Source organism: Truncatella angustata (genome assembly GCF_020726525.1).
Source record: "Truncatella angustata strain MPI-SDFR-AT-0073 chromosome Unknown BKA67scaffold_1, whole genome shotgun sequence".
NCBI lineage: Eukaryota > Fungi > Ascomycota > Sordariomycetes > Amphisphaeriales > Sporocadaceae > Truncatella > Truncatella angustata.
In genome coordinates, this window is record NW_025763381.1 from 8026529 (window position 1) to 8051733 (window position 25205).

Sequence of the window (25205 nt, forward strand, 5' to 3'; positions counted from 1 at the left end):
CCAAGGCTTTCTACATGACGACACAGCAAGCCTTCTCCAGCTTCTTGAGCAATGTCGTGACGATCTTTTCAGCCATATCACCACCTTGTTGCTGTTGCTGTTGCTGGTGCTGCTGGCCACCATGTTGTTGCTGTTGCCCACCAGGGTACTGGCTCTGTCCGCCATGGTGTTGTTGCTGGCCTCCATGCTGCTGTTGCTGCTGGTGGCCGCCGCCATGCGGGTAGCCACCCTGCTGCGCAGGCGGCATGACGGCCTCGCCGCCCTGCAGGTTGATATACATTCTCCCGGCGTTCTCCTCAGTCGCATACTGGAGGCCCAGCTCCTGGCAGACCTGCTCGACCCTTGGCTTGATCTTCTGGACGTGGTTGGTGGAGTGGTTGCCCTTGCCGACGATGACGTGCAGGTGCGTCTGGCCGTGCTGCTGGGCGTAGCGGATGCGCTGCTCGAGGATGTCCTCGGCCTCCTCGACGAACTGCCCGTGCAGGTCGATGGTGTCGTCGGCGACGCGGCCGGTGGCGTTGTTCTCGCGGAAGATGAAGTCCGAGGCCTGCTTGTTGTACTCGTCCATCTTGGCCGCGTGCCGCTTGCCCTCGTTGCTCAGCTCCTTGGCCTCGGCGCCGTCGCCGCGCTCATAGGCTTGGTGGGACTGCCGGGAAGCATTCTTGTCAGCGCCCAGTGTCCTTCAGAAGTGTGTCCGAGGCCATGAAACGCGAGATAGAGTGGGCGTGACAGGCCTGGCTGGTTATGAGAACACATACCCGATCAAAACACGCATTGCGCTTCTTGGCCTCCTCGCGCGCAAGGTCGCGAAGACGGTCGTATTCAGCCTCGGCATCATTGCCGGCGCTGTGGTTGAAGGCTACAAGTGATGGTTCTTTGTTAGTTGAGTTCCTTCATCTATTCATCATCACATCGTCTGCAACACCGGCGCATGATACACACAAACACCGGATGCATGAAAGCTACGTTGTGGGGTTCATGATGCATTGGCCGGCTCTTGTGATTTTTGGGGGGGTTTCGTCTGAAATGGAGACGTCAACTTTTAACAACGCGTACCTTTTCCGCCGAGACGCGTCAGTGGGATAGCCTGCGACATAATTGGGATTGTCCAACGAACTGCAGGCGGCTAACAGACCTAAGGAATCGGCTGACGTAGTAATGATTGTACCGCAATTATTCTTGCGAAACACAAAGGGGCACGAATAATGTGCAGTTGCAAGCGGCTGATACTTGAACTGGATTCTGCAGGCCGCCAATGCATACTTGGGTACGTGCTTCGGGAGCTGCGACGGTCTGGCCCTCCCTTCTCCCTGGTTTATTGGAGGCTGAGAGGTGCGGTGGACTGCACAACAAGGCAATTGAGCTGTACTATGATCATGCGCCAAATTGTCAAGATTTGAGTAACCTAGATAGACAGTAGACTAGATCCGATATACGTCTAACCTGACCAAGTTAGATCAATCAATCTAGATGCCTCCCGTAAATGAGTCTTATTCCGTTCAACGAACCGTGCTGGAGGTGAAAACTCCAGGCTGGGGGCTGAATGTGATACCTTTCTTGGGAAACCAGTATGCCGCATCTTCAGTCACGAACTCGCATCGTAGCATATACTAGGGTAAGCTTATTCTACACGTGTCTTGGAACCCTAATCGGCGAACTGCATAGCGGGGGTCTCCTCTTTGTGCTGGTCCTGAGGGAGTTTGATGCGAGTTGCCGCCTTCTTCTAGACCTTGAGTCATACAGAACGGGAGTTCCCTCCTTAAATGAAGGCATGCTAAAAATTCGCTTGCGGTGCAAGAGCGGCAGAGGGTTGCATCTGGACGTATACGCGTTGCCGCCCATGTTCGAGTATGCCCGGTAACCTGCAGCTTCATTGAAAAGAAGGCGACAGCATCGTGAGTACAGGGGTGTTTCTGTATGGGCTTCTGGAAGCGCTTTCCAATTAGGGCCATCCATGAATGCTCGTCCAAGGGTCCAGCAGCACGCTGCCCAGTCTGACGTCGCTTGAACTTCTATTACAAACTCTTGTGGAGTCATCACAACTGCCGTGGCTCGCTGTGGCTTTGCTGTGGTAATGGATCTTTTGGGAGCAGGTTGAAACGTGCTACCAGAGAACCCAGTAGACAGGACTGGATATTGGCAAGGTACTGAGCCTTGGGTGAACATGAGTCCTCCATGTAAATCCAACATGGTTGACAGCGTTGAAAACCAGGAGACTGCGCAGAAGAATGCTCGACTATGTGCTCAGTACAATTGAGCCCATCGGCCCGTGGCCTATCAAAGATGGTGCCGATTGCCACGTGGAATGCCGGCCGACCGGTTACTTTCTGAACCAATCTGACCTTCAATTACTGGCCCATTACAAGTCGATGGAGCATGTTCGAGTTCAAGCTAATGCGGGAAAGCCTCAGTAATTACAGTACACAAATGGCGCGAGGGACGAGATGTACATTGGAATAAAGGAATGAAAGTTAATGGTCAAGGCACCTTGAACGTTAATCAGACCACCCCAGAAGGTTCTGTGCAGGCTTCTAGAACGGTTCAAGGAGGCATATCCTCAAGAACTCGTTTCAATTCCCTTGTCGCGTCCTGTGCCTGCCAGGTAATCGTATCAATAACGACAGAATTATTGCATCGAGAAAGGATACCCTAGCCCTGACGATGTTAAGCAAAATACCTAAACTGGCCTTTTCTGTGAAAGAATACACACGCTATAAGACCATTTCGGAATAGCGCCAGGGGCACGGAGTATTTTCTGCTTCATGGGATGCAGATCATGAAAGGTGGGCATGGATTTCACCACCAGTGGTGGGGTTGGAAAGTTGTAGTCTGCATATGGATACTATCCGGCTAATCTGGAAGATGTTTCAGATGTCGAGTTGATGTACCATCTTCCCTATGTTTGGAACGGATCGGTCCTCGAAGCTATATGCCAACTTGAAAAGTTAAAAGATTGAAGTTAACGACCAGAGACTTAACCTTAGAGCTGTTTAAAACGGTTGGTTTTTGGGTGCAAATCACCAAGCTCAAAGCGTCTCTCATCTAGCGGCTTGCCAGCTCGAACTGGAAAATTGGCGCTCAGGAAAAGCCTAGGCAACCCCGTAAAAGAAGGATTAGTTCTCATCCATCGGATGAACAGACTGCAAAGCAGGGCGAGTCAGCACTGCTCCCAGCCACACCCGCTAATCACTTACATACATAACATTTCAAAGCTGACTGCAGAAAGACAACCAAAAATGTCAAGTAGTATGGCTGTTATAAGCAACCAAATGTCAAGAAGCGTTGCTTATTATTACGAATGTCTCTGTCGATCTTTGGCGCAATCCCGTGTCGCACGGACTGGAGTGGAGCGCATCAAGTCTAGAAACAGGATGGTGATCAAAGGCTAGGTGACGAGTCAAGGTTCATGCCTTGCAAGTCGGAAGAACAAATAGTAAGTTGTGAAGATCACGGAAGCTTACTGATCACCATGCAGTTCGGGTCATGGCACATGTGAGCAGTATGTAGTGTTAAAAGCAGCTGCTGGAGAGTGTCTCAGACTGTCAGACGACAACTGCGTAGGTAAGACGATCATACCCAGCCATCGATCAATATTATCTCCACAAGCGCTGTGTGCCGCAGGAAGAAAGGCCTGGAGTGTTGAGCTGCGGTGTCATATTTATAGACCCTGGCTTGAAATGAGTGCGACCGGCAGGGTCCGAGCAAGCAACAAGTACATAGATTGCCTGGCTTCTTGCTTGCAATTCGTTCGGCACTGCAACTGGAAATTTGCTGCAAGCTGGTTGCAGATGCGCGTCACGGTGCAAATCAGTGGATCGGCAATCCCGGTTAGGAATGCTGGTGATGGCTACTTGGACTCTGAAAGTTGCGCGCGCCCTGAGTTTATATGTTGATCTATGTACTGTAGCAGAGCATGGTAACCGAAGATCGTGTGCTGCTTGTTTACTGTAGGTATATTCCTTGGAGACGAAATCAATAGTGGACGGATCTGGGGTGCTCATTTGCGAAATGAGCATGGGGGATGGAGATGATGCACAGTGTGATGCACACGGACCAATCTTATGTCATATTACCCAGGTGAAGATAGTGTGCTTCTATAATCAGGACGAGGACGAGGACGAGGAGCATGCGAGACGGATACGCCGTGTCAAAGCCCACCACTATAGCAGTGACTTATTACCGTCATGGCAACCCAAATAGGACCAGTTAGTTGCGCGTTCACTATACCGAGCCGATGGTTCCTCGGACGACTCATGTATATCTAAACAAGGATCAACGGCCGAATGCTGCATGCACGAGTTCAACCTTATCCGGGCGAAGCAATAGCCGCGCACTTCCAAGGCCGCCAAAAGGGCAGCATGGTACTATGGAATGGAATGGAGATGCGACAACGCCGATGCGACCCTCCGGCAGCACAGGATTTGTTGGAGATGATGGTGGTGCCTATTACTTTGCCAGCTAGCAGGAAGCTAGAGGATGGATAGTCGGGCTGGATACTGTAAGACTGAGGATAGGAAATGACCATGACTACAGTACCTATGGGAAGAGTGGTGGCGCGAATGGGAATTTCCATGGGCGTGGAAGCGTGCTTCTAGACTGGCGACGAGTCAAGAAGCTTGAGGCGCGGCGGCGAGCCATCACAAGATGCTCATTAACCAACAATGGGGCTCATAGCATAGTCCTCCACCTGTGATGCTCACGATGCAGTCGCTAGGACAGGCTTGCCTCGCTTGCCACGCCTGCTAATGAAAGCAAATCCGGGCACTTGTTAGAGAATACAGGAGTCCTTTCCGCTTGGAGGCTAGTGCCCCTGACATTATGGAATGCCCCCGGCTGCGACAGGCTGGATGCTGGATCCCGATTCACCAATTGATGCTCTGGCGTCTCCTCTTTCGAGTTCTCTGGTGCCAGGCAAGCCAGGACAAGGTCAGGAAAAGCGCAAGGACCCAGACCCGCCTTTGCAGCAGCGGCGGCCATCCCCCCTGGCCCATCTTTTGGCACCCTTTTTTGTGTATTTTTTTTTCTTCCCTTCTGTCTTTCTTTTCCCCCCTAAGCCCTCCCCTGCTGGTGCTACTTTGCTGCTGTACTTTGTTGGATTACAGTGAGCGACAGGCTGAAGCAGCTCCAATTGGCTTAGTCCCACGCAGTACCAAGTAGGTAGCCTCTGGCACAGTACCGAACTTGTTCTCCATTTCCAGTGTCCCACCGGCCACCATCCAATCCATTCATCTCTTTGCGTCGCCTTCGCCATCAATTCTCCTCCCTTTCCACTTCAGGAGACAGACTTAGACTGGCGTCCTGTCACATTTGATTTTCCCATCCATCATCCATCTGGGCCACCCTTTTTCCTTTTTCCTTCCCATCGTCGTCGGGGGCCTATCGTGCATTCACTGCGCATTCATTCAGCTACCGTGACACCTATCACGATCCTTTCTATCCAGCACTGCGTCTGCATCTGCATCTGCATCTGCCTCTGCGCCTTCGAATTCTAACTATTGCTTCGTTCAATCGGTAAGTTCCAAAAGAACCAAAACCACACTCGGCTACAGAACCTTATTTCACCTGCCAACACCACATCACATCACCCATCACATCAACCATCCCGTCCCATCTCCTCCACCGTAGCCCGTAACCGTAACCAGCAACAACGCCAGCCTTGTTTCCGTGTCGCTGCTTGCGATGCTACTTCCCCCTCTCGGCCTCACGTTCTCCATGTAGCAAGTTGTGCGATAATTGAAGCTGTTTCGTTCTGCCAACCACCGACCGCGAAACACTTGACGCCAAGAGCGTCTGCAAGCATCGCCATCGCGCATTGAGTCTCGGGCACTGCATTCAATCACGGCTTCGCCACTCGGCCGCTTCTAAATCATACATGCTGTCTAACCACTCAACTCGCTAACATTGCTCCTTCCCAACAGACAGCAGCTTAATAGCCATAAATCATCCAACCGTACCAATAGACCTGGTGCTTCCGTTATATCCATACACCAGTCTTTATATAATCGACAACTGAAACTCCAGTCAAGATGGGCTGCGGAATGAGCACAGAGGAGAAGGAGGGCAAGGCCCGTAACGAGGAGATTGAGAACCAGCTCAAGAGGGACAAGATGATGCAGCGAAACGAGATCAAGATGCTTCTTCTGGGTGAGTACACGTCCCTTGAAGACATGCCCGGGACAGGAAGTCACGAGAGCAACGATATCTGACCGGCTTTTCTTTCTAGGTGCTGGTGAATCCGGAAAGTCAACCATCTTGAAGCAAATGAAGCTCATCCACGAGGGCGGCTACTCGCGCGACGAGAGGGAATCCTTCAAGGAGATCATCTTCAGCAACACTGTCCAGTCGATGCGCGTTATTCTTGAGGCCATGGAGTCCCTTGAGCTGCCGCTTGAGGATCAACGCATGGAGTACCACGTTCAGACCATCTTCATGCAGCCCGCCCAGATTGAGGGTGATGTGTTACCACCCGAGGTCGGTAATGCCATTGAGGCCCTCTGGAAAGACCGTGGTGTGCAAGAGTGTTTCAAGCGTTCGCGTGAATACCAGCTCAACGACTCTGCCCGATAGTGAGTTGACATCTGTTGTCTGTTCCCTTTTCCACGCCCTAACCTGTTTCCTTTTAGCTACTTCGACAACATCGCCAGAATTGCCGCTCCTGACTACATGCCTAATGATCAAGATGTCCTGCGATCTCGTGTCAAGACAACCGGTATCACGGAGACGACTTTTATCATTGGCGATCTGACCTACAGAATGTTCGATGTCGGTGGTCAGCGATCTGAGAGAAAGAAGTGGATTCACTGCTTCGAGAATGTCACCACCATCCTCTTCCTTGTCGCCATCTCCGAGTACGATCAACTGCTCTTCGAAGATGAGACCGTCAACCGTATGCAAGAGGCTTTGACCCTGTTCGACTCCATCTGCAACTCGAGGTGGTTCATTAAGACTTCCATCATCTTGTTTTTGAACAAGATTGATCGCTTCAAGGAGAAGCTCCCTGTTAGCCCCATGAAGAACTACTTCCCTGATTACGAGGGCGGTGACGATTACGCCGCTGCTTGCGACTACATCCTGAACCGATTCGTAAGCCTCAACCAGCACGAGACCAAGCAAATCTACACACATTTCACTTGTGCTACGGATACGACGCAAATCCGTTTCGTCATGGCTGCTGTCAATGGTAAGTCCCTCATGCTTTCAACCTGAAGCCGTGTCCCGCGGAGCTAACCCGGACTCTAGATATCATCATTCAAGAGAACCTGCGTCTCTGCGGTCTCATCTGATTTCATTTGATTGTTTACGCGATGCTACGAAGAATACCCCTTTTCACCACTTTACAGTACGGCTTGCCAGTAATGTCACTCTCTGGCTAATGAAAATTGGGCACACGCCCAAACTCACAAATTCATCAACCCATCTCCTTCCGTACCTCTGTTTCGACGCTTCACAGCATACATCTTCGGAGCTTGTTTTACCATACCAATCACCACGCGGTTGAACCGAAAGGATATCGACGATAGATGTGGAAACGCGAAGGGGAGAGGCAAGGACTGCATCTAAAGCCATGGCGGTTACATATCTTGTTTAATTATGTGTTTGTGGAGTCCTTGGTTCTTTCTATATTTTCTCTTTCTGCGGCACAGGGCCGCCTGCGATGACGGGCGGAAATGCGGTGAGGTACACCCAAGCGAAATAGTTGACGAAGGTCGATCAGTAGAGGAGTCCAGTGCGTGTTGCAGACTATACCAGAGCAGATGCCAGATGGATCTGTAGGAGCATAACGGAGGCGTGTATCCAATGCGTTGGATGTGTATACAGATCAAAACAATGTTTCCAAAAGCCTACGCAAGTTTAGCATACTCCCGTGCGTATTGATCGCTCCGAGAGCTTATCTCCGCCGCAATCATTATTTGTCTGTCACGATGCCACCCACTTACCCAACCGTGAGTCACACAATGTTGTTGCTCGTGTTCGACTATTTTTATTTTTATTTTTTCTAAATGTTTTTTTGGGCGAAATCCAGTAACCCAGCGTGCCCGATTTAGGCTTACGGGACGGGGACGGGACGAAGGCCTGGTACGCGTGCTCAGTCAAATTTTGTAAAACCTAAATCCCGAAGTCAATTGAGGTCAAGACCTGCATGCAGAGCAGTGAAACCACCCGTAAAGATGGATCGGATCATCCCGTGTACCTAGAGCTTAAGAGTATCTTGCTGGCTCTATACGGGCTGCAAATATGCGTAGTGTGTTGTGATTGGTTGTATGCAGGTATATAACCAGAGTGTCTCGGCTTTTGGGATTGTAGGGGGGTTTGACCATGGCGGTTGTGACAATAAGGACACGGGACGATGGCTTGTATAGTTTGCTTATAATCCAGTGCATGCCAATGACACAGCACGTCGGAGTGCTTCTGGGCAGTCCCCTGCGAAAAGACACCATCACCATGGCTCGGCGAAATATTCTCCGTTTTTCTTCTTGGAGCTCATGGAACTATCTATATCCTGAATTGTTAACCTTCATCAGGCAACAGGTTTGATACAAGGAAGAACCTGAGGAGCTCCGTGGCTCACTTGTTTCTACCAGACATGCACGCTGTTCAAATACCACGTCAGTGCTCTAGACGGACTCCTCCAAGATTCATGGCTCCCTGTCGCTAATTTTTATTTCATACTTTAGCGGCGCAGATGGAAATGTCTACAAAGTGTCTCTCAGGTCTGGATAATCCAGAGAATGAGACAAAACGTTGACAAGACTTCGACTACTGTTCGACCCGTCCAAACTACTCGTCCAGGTGAACGGCGTAGGCCTAGCTCAGCTCGGGGGGTTTTTATTTTCTCCCAGCCATCTTACCGTGTAACTGGGCTGTATAAGTTGTAGTACTTCAAGCCGCACGCTGTATGGTCTCGCCGAGTGACAGCAGTGAGCCCGATCTAACAGTACGTGCCCAGCAAACGCTGAGCTTAACCTAACGTTTGGATTAAGGCAAGTTGTCACAGTGGCAACTCTTTTGTCCTCGACCTATGGAATACCCGTGTAAACTAAACTTTTTTTTATTTTCCTGAAATGTTGTGGACTAAACATGTTGTAGTTCAGTGCTAGCAGAAATGATAAGGTTGTTGTTGTTTTCAATCACCTGTAGCCCTGGATACGTGAATCATATATGTTCATGTCCCTGGACCTGTCTCCAGTAGTTCCACCTCAAAACGTCAGCCTTCCTCATACAAAGAAGTAGTTTTTCTTCTTCTAAGTGCTCTGGCATTTCAGTTTAGATCTGATGGTCTTAGGTTACCCATCGGACATTTCAGGGATGAATCTCGTACTGTACCTCTAGCCCCTTTTCAAAAACTCCATTGCAACGCCATGCTTTAACACACTACCGCACGGTACAGCAGGAACACGCTTTCTGACATGCTTCTGATTCGCCCGTCGGAGGCATCGTGGGATGTTTGCTGCGTTAATATCTCAACAGAATCGCTCTGCATGACGATTACGGAACAAAAATCACGCAGAGACTCCCGTCGGTCCCTAACTTATCTTGGTACCGGGGGGGGGTTTTTTTTTTGGCTTCACTCAACAGAAGCTCGAGTGAAGTGGCGAAATTATTGTTTGTACGTCTCATATAGCCCCATGCTAAGACCTGAGTTGCTATTCACGCGGAAACCGTAAGCGGCAAGGATGATATTCTATCGCCTCGCCATTCGGACCTTACGGGGTCGGCTTTCGAGCCTAAATTAACACTCAGCTGGACTCTAAATCGTGGGCCATTTTCGCCTGCTACCGAGTCCAGTCAGCTTGTCTTCAAGACTACAGATACTTTACGACATGGCCAGCTGTCCTCGCAGTGCGTTTGCCTCTTCACGGTGTACCTGTTCGTGGGCGACGCAAGTCCACCCACGGCGAGTTGCTAGACACTCAAAGTAACCTGGTGATATTCAAAGGTTCAAGAGATCCTGGCCTTCGGAAAAGGTTAATCACATGACATTGATTGCATGGGTGCCGAGGTCTTCTATGAACGTGAAAACCATGTCCCCAACCAGTACCGTTAGCATGGACTGCGAGCATTGGACTGACTAATGCATATCTTACTTGACTCGTAAGATTGATGGCTATCCTGGACCTGAACACGATTCACGGAAATTCTGTTTCTCTTCGTTATGCACAAGGAAGGGGACCAGCTAGCGGGTTTTCGGTGATGTAAGGTACTCTGTATCTCTTTTCGAACTCAATATTAATTCATCTATATTCTGCTTAAATGCGTCCTGGAATTTCCGATCGCGGGTTGAAAATCTGGCATAGCAAAGAGGTTTCTTACAGCCGAACCTTGACAGCAGGCTTCGACATAATCGCTTTAGTGGCTGGTGAGGTCTTGACCCGTCTCGAAGGTGGGTATGTCAAGCTCTCTGCCGAATGAAACCATTGACCATACTTTGTGGTTGCGATCGCAAGTATGATTACCCGCCTGTTCCCCATGAGTGACAGGGCATGGATTGTTGGGCGAAGCCTGCAGCCGTTGGAGATGCCCACACCACTGCGCAATGCTCTGATTACCAGCAGCCCACCCCATGCCCCCGAGCAAAGGTGGCAGCTGCAGTAATGTGATTAGCCGCCGATTGGAGCAGTTCACCTGTAGTGACATGCACGCCGGTGTCAGTAAGGCTGACATGAACGTTCACTGGGGAAGCCTCGAGGTTTGGAACGCGTGGTTGGTCGTGGGATTAATTGCCATCTTGTTGCTGCTTAATCTTTCTCCCACTGCGCGAGGTGGTCTCTATACTCAATCATTTCTTTCCACTTCTGCGCAAACTCTCGCATGCCACCCTCGCCGGCCTGGCTCGCATCTACGACATCTTTGGGTAGTTTGTGAGCCGAATAGGCCGGGGAACTCATGTTATAAGCACCTGCGTGTTCTTTCTCAACCAGCCTAAGCTCCGGTACGATATCTTCATCGTCGTCATCTTCGTCTTCGGTCGTTTCCGATTCTGTTTGTAGAACACCATCGTCCCCTTCTCCTGCAACTCCGATGACTGGGCCGGGAACTTGCCAGTCGTTCAGCTCATCCCAACCGAAGAGCAGGCTGTCTGTGTGAGGTGCCCAGGCGTTTACATCGATGAGCCGTACCCGGCCTAATGGCTCGTCTTCGCCTTCAGGAATGTAGACGTCAAAGGCGAAATTGCCGTCCGGAAATGTGTAGCGAATTTTGTTGTTGAAGAATTGGCTGATTTTAGCCACAATGGCAGGACGCAAATCCATGAGGAAGTCGTAATGCTTCAAGTCGCGTTGACACATGCCGATCAAATTTCTATGCTTCACGAAACACCTGAATTCCAGTGCTGTGTGGGGGTTGAAGAAAGATCGAAGCACTAATACCGGCTTGAATGGTGCCTGTTCCGCAGCTCCAGGTATAGGAGTACAGTCCTCGAAGGCGTGCTCCATATCATAAGTGATAAAGTTGGAGCTCTTGAGGAGCAGGTAGATATCATTCGGCGTGGTGCACTTGACAGTGTTTTGATGAGGCGATATCCATGCAGCGTCTTTTGGCGATGTCCAGTTGAGCTTTGGGGCAACTTCACCACCCAGCTCAGCAATCTTGTCCTTGATGGCCTGGTGCAGTTCAGGAAACCTCTTGTTGGGCGGCAAAGCTGCAGGGGCTTCGTCCTCACTTTCCGAGTCCGAGTCCAGTTCCTCGGGCTCAACTCGCGAAACCGTGGTTGGGCCTTCCCATTCTACATCATCATCATCCTCCTCCTCCTCATCGTCTTCGTCGGCCAGGGTGATGCCGTCTTCCCGGATGTACTCCACGAAGTCGGGTGTAAGTGGAATGATCCTGGACTTGATGCATGATGCTCGGTACCTGACGAATGTGTTAGGTATGACCATCTCAAGCCAGAAGGATAGATGCGCACTTGGGAAACCAGTAGTCATATGAGCAATGAAGAATGTGATCTCTGGTTATAGGAGGAAAGCGCAATTCCGGCGCAGGACCCTTTGATGCGCCAGCCGCAGGCTTTGTATTAGTGACGGTAGGCATTTGGCCAGACCTTTGATACCCAGCGGTATTCTTGTGTTCGGGCGGAGCGGAACGAGAGAAGACTCCGTCAGGTATTTACAGACAGTAGGCCCTAGGATATCGAGACCAAAGCCGTAGGAAATATCAAGGAAGGGTGTATAGATGAAAGGATGAACATGGCAATCACAACTATTTCGATGGGATAAATTCAGATACGAGTCATCGCGGGGCAAAATCCCAACGCGCGAAGCTTTGAGTCAAAAACCCCACCATCGAATTGATTAGTTAGACACCGGGGGCATTCTTGCGTGTCTAGCTGCTAGGTTGGACTACTGCCAGAGCCTACTGATGGTATGAGATTTAGAGCCCGTTGCCCGTAGAAAGCGCCCAGGCCGCTCTAGGGTGCTGCTGTCCGTGCTATACTGCCTACCCAGACCGCTAATATGAACCGGCATCTCGCTGGTCACGACGCTACATCATCAACCGATTGTATGCATCTCGGGGGCGACTACTGAAACCGCTTTTACACCGAAAACACTTGCGATATTCCGAGTCTGTCCATTTCTCGCAACGACAAACCCCATCTGCAGCCATCATGTCGGACAACGTGGGCCTTTCGACGCCCCGTGGCTCAGGCACCTCAGGCTACGTCCAGCGCAACCTGGCGCATGTGAGACCGCGCGACCGCGCTGCCCCATATCCCAAGGACTTTGACTCCATGCGCCACAGGCAGAGGCAGCCGGACAAGGGAATACTGGAGCATGAACGCAAACGCGAGGTGGAAGTCAAGGTGTTTGAGCTACGGGATCGGCTTGAGGACGAAGGGTGAGTTCCTCCCCGTTGTTACGGACTCTACTCAGGGCCCGGGGCCCGGGCTAACAGGCGCGGCAGTGTTGACGAAGATGAGATCGACTCCCAATGCGACAAGCTTCGGAAAGAGCTACTCGACAAGATGAACAGGGGCGGAAATGAGTCCAAGAAGGGGCTAAAGATGCACCAAGTACACGAACTCGCAGACGCCAAGATCAAGGAGAGCGAAAGACTGAGAAAGGCGCTCAAGATCGACAAGGACTACGAGGAGGGCAGTCACTGGAGGAGACAGGAAGAGCGCTTAAAGAAGGCGCTCGAACGGGATGCCGACAGAGACGAGGATAACCGGGATGGCCAGCGGCGATCGAGGTCGCCCCGGCCATCATAGAGTGGTATCCTGTCATGGGGGGGAGGCATATTGCATCGTCACGGCCCACGGTCTACGGCCCACGGAAGTCTGGAGTTCTGGGTTGCTTTGGTTTTGGCAAATCGTGGGCTGACATCATACGATCAAACTGGTGATCAGCAGCGCTTCTTGCATTGAGACAAATGAAAAGGTGATTGAGCTGTTAGTCCTGTAATCGTTTCCTCTTCCGCCTGTCTATTGGGTATCATTGATAGGTGTCCATCCATGTTTTCCGAAACTTCCGTTCCTAGTTGGCGGCCAGAATGGCTGCTGCCTCGTGGGCCGGCGCATTATCTTCACGGCCGATATTCCTCCTTGCGTCCTCGGCCTTTCTGGCCTTCTCTTCCACCTCTTTCTTCTTCTCGTGGTTGACGTATGTTGCATAGCGTATCGTACCAAGGGTGAAGACGGCCATGAACAGGATGCCTATGACTGACCGACGAATCAGCACCCAGCGTAGCCCTTCAATGTCCGACTTGGCATCACTGGTCAGAATGACACTGATGTCGAGATTGACTTGTTGAATCTTTTGCACGTGTTAGCCGCCGTGGATGCCCACTCCTGTGGTCACTGCAGTGACGGGCCTAACTTACAGCTCCCTCCATCCGCCTCTGCTCTTCCCTCACCACCATCTTCCGGTCGTTGAACATTCCCCTGACGTCATCCCTCAGCGTCATCAAATCTTGGCTCAGCTTCTGGCTCAATATGTCGACTTCGTGTTGCAGCAGAGTGCGCTTCTGCCGCGATTCCTCGTCGGCCTTTCTCTGGTTGTTGATCACTTCCGAGCTCAGTTCGGAACAGGCAGCTCGGAAGAGGTATGTTTCGTTGTCGACATCGCTCTTGCTGACCAGGCCGTCCTGTGCGATATCCAGGTTGGACGACAGCAACCCCCTGACTGCTTTCATGATGGTGATGGCTTGGTCGTTGGAGTAGCCTCCGCCCTCAAGCTGCTTGACAAGTGTATATGTGTCGAAGTGGTGCACATACGGCGGCTTGGAGATGTGCGGGTGAGAAAGCTGACCGGGAGGTGGCATGTGAAGGACTGCATCCATAGGCCCGCTGGACTGCATCTTCTCTTCTGCCGCTTTCTGCTGGGGAGAGAGCGCGGTCTCGTTGGGTTGGTGCGACCCCTCGTCTTGTTTGTTGGTCTCCTTGTCCCCGTCCGTCTTGGGTTCCGGTACAGCCTTGGCCTCGAGGTTTGCTGTGTCGGCGGCGGTAGCGGCAGCGGCAGCGGCAGCAGCGGCGGCGGCACTGGCAGCATTCTTCTGCTGTCGCGACTCGGCGTCGGCGACCTTGGTGTTGCCGGGTTGCGGTAATTCCACAACGTCTGGCAGAGTGGATGGGGGTTCGACAGCCTTGCCATGCCTCTCGAAAACGGCTTCTCTCGACTTGGCCGAGGTGGTAAAAGCCGCTGCACAAGGTTTACGTCGGGGAAGGGATTTGCGACATGATGTCTTGGAGGTCTGCAGAGCGGCAGACTCACCTAGGCGGATGGACCTGAAGAGGTGGGGGTAGAGGAAAGTCAAGCGGGCTGTCGACATGGCGAGTGCTGCGGATGAGGTTGTGTAGAGTCAAAGTTGAAGAGTTGAAGTGATGGAGAATACCCCGAGCATGGCTAAAGTGGAATTTGCTTTTGTTCAGGGGCCATGGACACGGTTGGCTGGCGGCGGGACGTGTGATCTCGTGGAGCCCCGGCAAGCCTGGATATACAAAGTAATATGGAACAAGTGCTTGTACAGTACGAGCACCAGACGCTTCCCACGTGGGTCGCATGGGGCACCTGTTATCAATTACGGAGTAATGTGTGATCCGTGATCTGCGATCTGTAAGTTGATGAATAGCGTGGAGGAGGGCAGTTGACGGGCAGTGTCAAAAGTCGATTCGGCACGTGTTTGCAGTTTTCAAGGCCCGTGGTGAGCGAGCTCCTATAAGTTCCCAGTTCTGCTGTAAGCTCCACTGTAGGTTCTAAGCTCTGGCTGATCTGCCCAGGTGGGCAACGGTTCTGCGGGGCCCTGCTGATGCCCCCCGGCCGTCACCCAGCGCAACGGCAGTGCAAGTCCAATCCATAGTCAACAATAAGCTCGAGATGTGACGACCCTTGTCAGAGAGAGTGCGACTACTGTAGGTGTCACCCATAATACTTCCGCCAAAGCTGCACAGTCCCTTCTTGCTGCAGCTGTCCTTTCTCAGACTCCAAGTCTTGGATGCGAACTCTTTCCCCTTCTTCCTAGCCCTCGCATCCACCGAGTATCGACCGACGTCGACATTCTTTTGGGCGTCACCGCTTCGCTTGTACACGTAGGTATACGCTCCGCTGGGCGCTACCCCACCTGAATACCCGAGTTCACCTACGGAGCAGAAGTCACTTCACTTCGACCAGATCAAGTCGCGACATCGCTTTTGCTACAGTACAGCCAACTTTTGGAGAGCTTGCGCCTGTCCTCAGCGACTCAAACCTACGACACTTACATTCTGCCGACATCCAACCAGAAGCCATCGTGCCGTTCTCCGCAGGCCGAGTCGACCAACAAGCACAGTATTGTGCTGCCGCGAAAACGGCTTTGTCGCAACCATGGCCCCGGCCGATGCCCTGTCGGCGCCGGGGGCAGTATCCTACTCCTCTGATAATCTCGTCGTAGGAGATGGAACCTGGGATTTCACCAAGAATGATTTCCTCCTGCCCAACCTCATGGGCTTGCCCTTTGACACCATGCAGTACAACGGTGAGTGCCTCTTGCAGTTCCCCGCCCCAGTTTTGACATGCTGTGCTTTGCCGTGCCATGCCATGCGCCGACTGACGCATCCAAACATAGGCATGGGCAATCGCTTCTCCTCGATAGCGCAATATCATCAGCTCATCACCGGCCACGGAATCCTGGCCGCCATCGTCTTCTTGTTCGTCATACCGTTTGCCGTCATGATAGCCAGGTTTTCTCGACGTAGAGACGACCGAGCCGTCAAACATCACGCTTATCTACAGGTACTGGCCGTCGGTTTGACCACTGTCGTCTTCATATTAGGATTCTTCGCAGTTGGCCCCGAACGAAGTCTGACCAACCCACATCACGGCATTGGGGTTGCCATATACACCCTGATTTTGCTTCAAGCATTGGGCGGCCGCTTCATCCGTAAAATCAGGAAGACGTCGCTGCGCATTATGATTCACCAGTGGTTTGGACGGACTATCGCCCTCCTTGGTATTGCCCAAGTGCCATTGGGCCTGACATTGTATGGATCACCCAAGTACACGTTTATCCTGTTCGCCGTCTGGATGGCTTTCCTACTGTTGGTCTATTTCCTGCTGAGCTGGCGCCACGAGAAGACGAATCCCAAGATCTATGCTCATGGCGGAAGGTCTGTCCCGGCGGGCACTGAGTACTCTGTGTCTGAGAGAAGGGAGGAACGGGATGGCCGTGGCTGGTTAGGTCCCCTGGCCGCTGGTGCTGGGATTGCAGCGCTATGGCAAGGTCGCAAGAACAGGAAAGAAAAGGAGCAGAGCCACAGTCGCAGCCGCAGCCGATCGCATGTGCGAAGTCGGAGCAGGCCAGCCGAAGTCATTTCTTCTAGACATGGCTCGCCAAGCTACGTTGAAAAGACCGAATACTCGGAACATGCCGAGCCACCGAAAAGCGGTGGTTTCATGAACAAGCTATTGGGCGCTGCAGCTCTATTCGGAGCTGGCGCTTTTGCCAAGAAGCAGTTGGACAAACGAGAAACGCGGAGATATCGCGATGAGGAGTATTCTGCAGTAGCAACTGAAACGCCCAGCAAATCCGATCAGAGAACTAGACCAAAGCGCCCGGCCCACTCTCAGCTCACCGAGAGTGAGTTCTCGGATTCCGTGACAGAGTTTGGAAGAGACGGTAGACATGGCGGCCCTACCGCTGCAGCCGCTGCTTTGAGCGCTGCTGAAGCTCGCCCTCATCGGCCAATGACACCAAGGCCATCACACCATCGAGGGCCTACAGAATCCCGCCTTGACAGTGTATTCAGTTCTGATTACTCATCCTACGTGAGTCCATCCAGGAGGGCCAGAGAAGAGAGGGAGAAGGGAAAGGGTGGTGCGGGTAAAGGCATCCTTGCTGGTTTGGGTCTGGGCTGGCTCGCGGCCAAATTGCAGGGGCGGAAAGACAGAAGGGCGGCCGAGGAGGAAGAGCGCGTGAGATACGAAGATGAGAGGCGCGACGGACAACATGGGTCGAGGCTTACTGGAGACGGCTATGGATCGCCTAGGAGGGCATCACGCCGGCGTCCATCCCGACCTGCAGGAACCGTCACCACTTACATGACTGGCGATTCGGACTTATCTTCTGTCGAACCTCGTCCTACCGGCGTCAGTTCTGCAGGCCCGCCAATGCCCCCGCTCGGCCCAGCAGGTCATGGCCCTGTGCAGATCCGGCCAGTCGCCGGTGAATCAATCACGCAGCACGGGGCAGTCGTGGAGCCTGTGGACATGCCCTCGATCCCTAACGATCCACACGGTATCTTACACAGGTCTCAATCGGGCAGTGAAGAATACATGTCCGCTGGTGGCCACCCACATCGCCGCCACTCGTCTCGCCGACGACGCGAGTCTGTAGCTGCTTCCGCCGCGGCACCAGCCAGCGCCCTCGCAGCCGAGCAAGAATTTGACAGTCGTCGTACGGCTAGGAGCCACTCTCGGGCTCCGAGTCAACCTGTGAGCGTCAAGGTCAAATATCACGACGATCGGGACCGCAACATCACCCTGCGACGTCTGACAGAGGAGGAAGCAGCACGTGAACAACGAAGAAGACGCCGATCCCAGTCTGCCAGTAGCCTTAGTGGGTCTGATATCGGTGGAAATGGACGCCAGCGTCGTTACCGTCGCGATTCGAGCGCGAGGCGGCCTGGAGATGAATTGGCCTCGGAACAACTATCTCCCCCGGCGCCAGCATTTGCCGGAGGACGAAGACCAGCGAAGGACTCTGCCTACTACTCAGGTCCCCCGCCAGGTCCTTCGACTGCGCCAATGACACCTATGCATGGGAACCCCACGGTTTCTAGTATTGGCAGTCCAGGTAGCCACGGCGAATGGAGCGCGCTCAGCCCGTCGCCGAGTGGACCGACTGGCACAGATGGCGGCATCTCTGCAGCCGAGCGGAGAAGACGGAGAAGACTTGAAAGAAGAGACCAGCGACCTCCCGCCAGCACTGTGGAGTTCAGCTAGAGGACCTTTTTATGTTTGGTGAGCAAGCATGGCGAAGCGATGACAACAAACTCATGGGTCGGCGTTCTGGGTGTGATTCTGATCATCTGGGTACTTGCATGAAGCACATTTTTTCTTATGACTGATGTATCCAAGAACACGTTTTTCGGTCAATTTTCAATTAGAAGTCACTGCACTCGGGGCTTCACAGCCTTGGGTGCTGATCATAGTGGGAAATTCGGTTCAATCCTAGAATGGATTATGTGGTTGGGCTCATAATTGAGTACACCATCACGGCTTCTTTGTATTGTAGATATGAACTTGGAGAATGGTAATACGACATGCATTTTTGGCAAGCTTTTCGCTCGTGAAGTGTGTTGCAGGTGAAGGATTGATCTTATCACCCGAATTACTCTTGTGACTTGTGAAGCTTACCGTTCCTGATGTGAGCACTGTGCGCCTGGCCTTTCCTGCCCGCTTTCTCGTTTTTCATACTCGCCATTTGGGCTTGACTATTCAATGCCAGTCCTGGCATCCGTCCGCCATTTATTCACTGCGCTCACGGTCCCAAGCGCATATATTGCCCCAATCGTACTTGTTTAATACGTCTTCATAATTGTCACTTATCTTGCGCTGTGTTCTCTCGCGGTAGTACAGATGATACGGCAGCTGCACACTCATTTCGTAGCCATCAAAGTTGTCGTATATTAGGGCTTTAGTCTGCGATTCGCACGGTTGTTATCCTTGTGCGGCTTTTGATGCTTTTCTACCCAACTGTCGGTCCACCTGCAACGTTGGTCGTCGGCCGGTCGGTCGACCGTCATACTCAGAAGTTCAAGTCCCATCTTTGTGCACAAGGGATGCCAAGCCAAAGGGACAAGGATCGTAAATTACTCGAACCCTCTACTGGTAATTCCACGGCACTCGGTGGTACCACAACTGCATACGATACATCGACAAAACGGCTGCTAGGCGCTCTATCGAGACTTTGATGGGAACCCTACATTACCTGCGCCGGCGAGTCGTCTATGTGGGCGTCTTCTGCCATGACGGCGAGTAGAGCAGGTGGAACTACGTCGCGATGGGGTGCTGAGGTGAGAGAGAGCGGGTTGCGACAGTTTCGCACCAGAGGTATCCAAGAGGACGAAAGATTCGCTGGCGCGAGACACCTTGGAAGATAATATGACGTGTGGGATGAGTAACATCGTCGTCGGTTATATTAGTCCTAAGCGGTAGTGAGGTAATCGACGTGGTCAGTGAAGCAGTCAACGTGGTGATGGAATATTCGATATCGTAGTGAAGCAGTTGACTCGGAGTGAAACACTCGACGTCGTAGAGAAATAGGTAGGTTGAATCGCCATATATACGAGTAGCTAGAATAGACCAATGCCTACGTAGAGTGCGTGCTTTCCACGAGCGAAGCATGTTATGCCATACCCTGGGCTTACTGTCAAGTGGTGCCTTTTGCGACATCAGGACTCTAGAAGAGATCACCGACGGAAGGCAAGTTATTATTAATCCGCACACTATTATGCAAATGGGCCGCAACGATCTATCAATGCCTGGGCTTGTGGAATCCGCAATAAATTTATATAAATTTGAAACTTTACACGTCTGGGTAAGAACACATCCACTTGTCATGATATAATAATCTTGCCCATGGAAAGATGTAAGTGAGAGAGCCCTGGTACATTCAAAAGGGACAAACCTGGTGGTTGCCAGCATGACTAATTATTGGAACTTGTTTGTACATGATGTCCGGTTCCGTGTGTCAAGTATTACGCATTGTCAGGTCATCCCTTGGTTCGTTTAATTGCGCCTCTTGCACTGAATGGCACCGTAACAGGCTGCATTTCGGCTTCTGCCATTGTCTGTCAGTGCATGGGCCGTGCCCTCAGAACCTGGTGGCCCTTGCATACCAGACTGGTACATATAGTCGAGGCTTAATAATACGGATGGTGATAGTAATAGTAAATCGTTAGCTTGCTATGACCCTATTGAAGGGCCTAGAAACAAATGCTGTCGATTCAATGGAAGGTTCCGATATTTCTCCGAGCGCCTGTCTCTCATCTGCGAGCTCGAGCTTCCAAGTTCAGGGTACTGCATAATCCGTACTTAGACAGAATAACGGGGGGAAACCGATCAGATTTTTGGAGGCGGACGCGGACGCGGACCCTCTTGGGCCACGTGCACCACGCCTTCCATTTCGACATTCCAGCGTACTAGACTAAGGTTGGAGGTTTGAAAGTCCATCTTCTGCTCTCCGCATCTTACGTAGAATACTGTTATAGTGAAGGGCTTACCTGAATAGCTACCTACCTTTGTCTTTCAGAAAGAAACTAGAATATTTGGTCTTGTCTTCAACGCCGCCCTTATTCATTATATATCGTATCCTGCGCATCGCATCTGACGCGTGCAGCACAGTATCCAGTTTGGTAGCCAAAGCAAGCCAAAGTAGAGGTAGACTAGGGTAACAAGCAGACCTCTCCGACCTTTTTGAAAAAGGAAAAAAAAAAGGAAAAAAGGAAAAGTACAGTAGCTAAAAACGACGTTTGCGTCTAGCTAGTACTGGGCTTGATAGGCTAAGGTTAGACTCCATCCCCAAGTCTAGGGTAGGTGCTTTAGAAGCCGAGTCCACTTCCATTTGATTGGCATTTTGGCCCATCCCGCATCACCACCATCACAATCTTCTCCCGCACCACAACACAACCGAAGACACCACAATACAATACAAGACAAGACACCACACTTCATCCAGTCGACGCTTCCTCTCTCGCCAGGAAACCGTCCTCTTTTCCTCAACCCCAACTCTTTTTTCCCCCATTAACGACAGATTAGTAGACCTCCGAGTCTCTTGATTTCAATTCCCTTAACCAGCGGGTCTACATCTAATTCTCTTTCCACGCGACTTCATTCTGGGCGTTTGCTAGGGTAGGTGATTTTGGTTCAGAAAAGGTAAGCTTGCAAGAGCTCCATCCCACGACAGCCGCCTCGGTTTTAGTTGCTTCCACTGCTTCGCAATTGCGTCCTCATCCACGTGCACTACGTACGGTACCTTACACGCCTTTCTTTCTCACTTCAGGATCCTCCTTCGAATTTTCTATCCACGAAATCCCACACGGCCGCGACTCTCTGTATACGATCGTCACATCCCACGATCGAATCCGATTTCCTCTTTTCTGCCCATCGTAATAATCACAAGCAAATAAACATGGCAAGCACAAACGGTATGTTCACCTGGTTCCGAATCATCAGATCCCCACGACGCGTCCTTGTCTTGACCCTTGTCCTCCTTCTGACAACATAGTTCAAGGTTCCACCGCTGTCGAGCAATCGGGCGGTCCCAACAACAACAACCTTGGCAAGGATGAGGTGGCCTGGTTCTTTGTCGAGCAATACTACACCACCCTCAGCAAGACACCTGAGAAGCTCCACGTATGTTCCTGCTGTAACCTCATGTGAATTCATCTATCTACTTGCTGACATGTTGCAGCTATTCTACAGCAAGCGATCCCAGTTCGTGTACGGAGCAGAGGCCGAGGTAGCTGACGTCTCGGTCGGTAGACAGGTATGCGCACATCCTGTCATCCCTCATTGCTGCCCACGGAAGACAGAAGCTAACCCGTACACTTCACAGAACATTCAAGAGCGAATCAAGTCTCTCGACCTGTCGGAAAACTGCAGTAAGGTTCGCATCTCCAATGTCGACTCCCAGACCTCTTTCGACAACATCGTCATCCAAGTCATCGGTGAGACATCCAACAGGGCTGGCGATGACCCAAAGAAGTTCGTGCAGACCTTTGTTCTGGCCCAGCAGCCTTCCGGCTACTTTGTCCTGAACGACATTCTCCGTTACCTCAACGAGGAGACCGAGGAGGAGCAGGGCGACATTGCTACCCAGGAGGCTGCCGTCGAGGTCGCTGCTCCTGCCCCCGCCTCCGCTCCTGCTGCTGCCGAGACTCAGGAGGAGCCTGCGGCCAAGCCTGAACCAGTCGCAGAGGAGACCGCCCCCGCGGCATCTTCTTTTGACGCCGGCGCCGTTGATGAGAAGTTGGAGGAGGTCGCCACCAAGGACACTGCCGACGTCAATGGAGACGATGCGGCCGAGGCCTCCCCTGAGCCGGCAGCTGCTCCCGAGCCAGAGGCTCCAGCTCCCGCCGAGCCCACCAAGGTCACTGACCCAGAAGAGACAGCTCGTCAACTTGAGGAGGAGGACACCAAGGAGCCGGAGAAGCCCACTGACCCAAGCCCAACCCCTGTTGCTGCTCGTCAACAGCCTCCTGCCCCTCAACCCTCGGCTCCCGCTCAGCCACCCAAGCCAATGACCTGGGCTAGCCGTCTCGCTGCTGGTGCACCTCCCAAGCCCGTCGTTCCTCTCCCCAAGGCGGCGACCCCAGCTGCCCAGCCGAAGCCGGCAGGCCAACCCGCTGCAGCCGCCGCAAAGGCCGCCGCCGCTCCCGCTCAAGCAGCTGAAGCACCAGCAGCTACCAAAGACGAGTGGCAAACAGCTGGCAGCGACAACAAGAAGCACACCCGCATTCAGTCCGTCTCTAGCCCTCAGCCAGAGAAGGAAGGTGTTTTGGGATACGTTAAGTATGTTACCGAGAAAGTCCAGCAGGACGAACTGAAGGCGGCATTGGCCAAGTACGGCGACGTTGCCTACCTCGACATCAACCGCGCAAAGGTATGTGTCTCTCCAAAACAATTTCTTGATAGCCTCACTGACTGGTCTCGCAGAGCTGCGCCTTTGTTGAGTTTGCGAGCCCCGCTGGTTACCAAGCAGCTGTAGCTGCTAATCCCCATGTGGTCAATGGCGAGAATATCACTGTCGAGCCTCGCCGCGCCAAGGCCCAACCCTACGGTGGTGGCAACTTCGGCTCGGGGCGCGGAAACCCGGCCAACCGAGGACGTGGTGGGTTTGATGGAGGTCGCAGCGGAAGCCAAGGTGGCCGAGGCAACTTTGGCGGCCAGAACCGTGGCGGACGAGGTGGAGCTCGGGGAGCTCGGGGAGGTGCCCAGCCTCCTGCTGCTGCTTAAGGATCTGTCTCGATCCGGTTGCTAGCGTCATGTACGCCAGCAGTGAGAAGGCGTATCGGCGTGGTATAGGTTGGGTGAGTTGCTCAGCTGTTCGCCTGGCGGGCGATAAGGAGTCTTGTGCCTGTCAAGCATGGTGGCAGGACGGCGGACCGTCTGAGTTTGGGTTGACGCCTATTGTTATTCCTTGATAGACTCATTCTCTAGGGTGTATTTTTTGTTGAGGTGGTCGTGGTTATGGTCGTCACACTTGTGCAAATAAGCATTGCGAGGGTCATTTGCTGCTAGGAACTAGCATCATGGGGATTTGTACATTGCTCGGTGGCTGGGAAAAGTCGATACCTAGGGATCATTTTGCATGAAGCGTTACGGTGGAACGTGATCAAGCCCAAAGATGGGATATGTACAATACTGGAAGAGTATTCGGTATCCTACTTGTATTAGTGTAATGCTACCAACGAACTTGATGACCTTTATACCAGGATAATCACATTGCCTGACAGTGGTGCAGCTTATAAAACACTAAGTGAGACCTGTTTGAGGCTCTTGGACATGAATTGTACTTGTACCAGACCAGCAGCGGCATTAACTTGGCTACCCTTTATACAGGGGGGGTACGTTATGAAGGAGACCTGGTCCATAGCATATAGCTGAGCTATTCGCAAAGTATAATCTTTTTGCTTGTATGTATTTATGTAGCCGTGATCATGGCGATGCGCGTGTACGAAACGAATAATATCCGAATGTTCGATATATATATATATTTTAATAGATTATTTATGCGCGCGATTAACCATAAAACTTCCGTTGTTTCGTTTCGTTCTCATTTTAGTCCACCCCGCAGTTTGCGGCCACGACGATTGAAAAGCACGGATTCGTTGTTCACGCCGACCTGCAAGTCAGTCTCAATCTATGTTATTTCCATAGAGCAGGAGTTGAGTTTGTAGACACCCAACCAAGCATCAAGGCATGGCCCCTTGTCCATTCCGCGCTTTTAAGAGCATCTGGGAGATCTCGCAGCATCCGGCAATGTCACCTTCCACAATGAATTTCTCTTACGAAATAGGCTTTGAGGAATACAATTGAGCACGCAATACGGATCCACCCATCATCCTGGCTCACGAAGCTCCAGGCTCACGACCTGGCAGCTGCTGGGTTCTACGTTCCCGCCCCCCCCCCCCCCCCCCCCCCCAAGCGATCGGCATGGATTAGCACGTCGGAAGCGATGACGGGTACGTGGCCAAAATGGCCGATCTTCTGGAAGTGGCAATGGGATCCTGTACTATGTACGTACTGTAATTAGTGTGCTTGCAAATGGGTTCCGGCCTTGGCTGTCCAACCAGCAACCACACCGACCCAGACAAACATGATCCCCCAAGTACATGCTTCTGCCTGCGTCAGGATGCCCATGTATTGGGTAATTTCGCCATGCAACGGATATGCAGCCCGCTGCAGACCACTCGGTCAACGCGAGTACTCTCTACGTCGTTGGCGTCTTACAGCGCTGCCCACAACTCCATGCAGTTACTTACCACCTACTTGGATGGGTTAGCGGCGTCGATGTGATAGGCTCGGCAGACACAACCCTCTCTGAACCACCCCTGAGCACACGGGATTAGGGGACCATGTACAATTTGATGGCCCAGGGGGACTGCGATCTTCAGACTCGTTGTCCGCTGGACTTCCGCCCTAGAACACTTATCGAACGCGAGAAAAAGGCTTGATTCAAGTACGACTGACACGGTTCCTCAGAAAGCCCTCTCTTAGCGCATGAACACCTAC

General features: G+C 52.2%; 7 protein-coding genes across 7 annotated transcripts; 4 read left to right on the forward strand and 3 right to left on the reverse strand.

Moving 5' to 3' along the window:
- Positions 1-10: 10 nt before the first annotated feature.
- BKA67DRAFT_531419 (uncharacterized protein) lies at positions 11-1096 on the reverse strand (the record flags this gene model as incomplete). Its single annotated transcript, XM_046099381.1, has 3 exons — positions 11-646; positions 759-859; positions 1057-1096. The coding sequence occupies 3 exons, from the start codon at positions 1094-1096 to the stop codon at positions 11-13; spliced, it is 777 nt and encodes a 258-aa protein (XP_045965497.1).
- Positions 1097-5920: 4824 nt separating this feature from the next.
- Positions 5921-7305, forward strand: BKA67DRAFT_83051 (guanine nucleotide-binding protein subunit alpha). Its single transcript, XM_046109470.1, has 4 exons — positions 5921-6144; positions 6224-6566; positions 6624-7180; positions 7240-7305. Exons 1-4 carry the CDS (start codon positions 6027-6029, stop codon positions 7281-7283), a joined length of 1062 nt encoding a protein of 353 aa, XP_045965498.1. The 5' UTR covers positions 5921-6026; the 3' UTR covers positions 7284-7305.
- Positions 7306-10602: 3297 nt separating this feature from the next.
- Positions 10603-12370, reverse strand: BKA67DRAFT_83103 (D123-domain-containing protein). The gene is made up of 2 exons (XM_046109471.1): positions 11903-12370; positions 10603-11850 (listed from the first exon to the last, which is right to left on the reverse strand). Exons 1-2 carry the CDS (start codon positions 12025-12027, stop codon positions 10737-10739), a joined length of 1239 nt encoding a protein of 412 aa, XP_045965499.1. The 5' UTR covers positions 12028-12370; the 3' UTR covers positions 10603-10736.
- A 231-nt stretch (positions 12371-12601) lies between these two features.
- BKA67DRAFT_531422 (cwf21 domain-containing protein) lies at positions 12602-13204 on the forward strand (the record flags this gene model as incomplete). The annotated part of the gene is made up of 2 exons (XM_046099382.1): positions 12602-12831; positions 12898-13204. The coding sequence occupies 2 exons, from the start codon at positions 12602-12604 to the stop codon at positions 13202-13204; spliced, it is 537 nt and encodes a 178-aa protein (XP_045965500.1).
- A 265-nt stretch (positions 13205-13469) lies between these two features.
- BKA67DRAFT_654489 (MOZ protein represents a chromatin-associated acetyltransferase) lies at positions 13470-14763 on the reverse strand (the record flags this gene model as incomplete). The annotated part of the gene is made up of 2 exons (XM_046106572.1): positions 13470-13748; positions 13816-14763. The coding sequence occupies 2 exons, from the start codon at positions 14761-14763 to the stop codon at positions 13470-13472; spliced, it is 1227 nt and encodes a 408-aa protein (XP_045965501.1).
- Positions 14764-15923: 1160 nt separating this feature from the next.
- Positions 15924-18745, forward strand: BKA67DRAFT_550988 (uncharacterized protein). The gene has a single exon (XM_046101704.1). It carries the CDS (start codon positions 15933-15935, stop codon positions 18408-18410), a length of 2478 nt encoding a protein of 825 aa, XP_045965502.1. The 5' UTR covers positions 15924-15932; the 3' UTR covers positions 18411-18745.
- A 2855-nt stretch (positions 18746-21600) lies between these two features.
- BKA67DRAFT_654491 (uncharacterized protein) lies at positions 21601-23426 on the forward strand (the record flags this gene model as incomplete). The annotated part of the gene is made up of 5 exons (XM_046106573.1): positions 21601-21616; positions 21703-21824; positions 21883-21957; positions 22027-23073; positions 23127-23426. 5 exons carry the CDS (start codon positions 21601-21603, stop codon positions 23424-23426), a joined length of 1560 nt encoding a protein of 519 aa, XP_045965503.1.
- Between the last annotated feature and the right edge of the window lie 1779 nt (positions 23427-25205).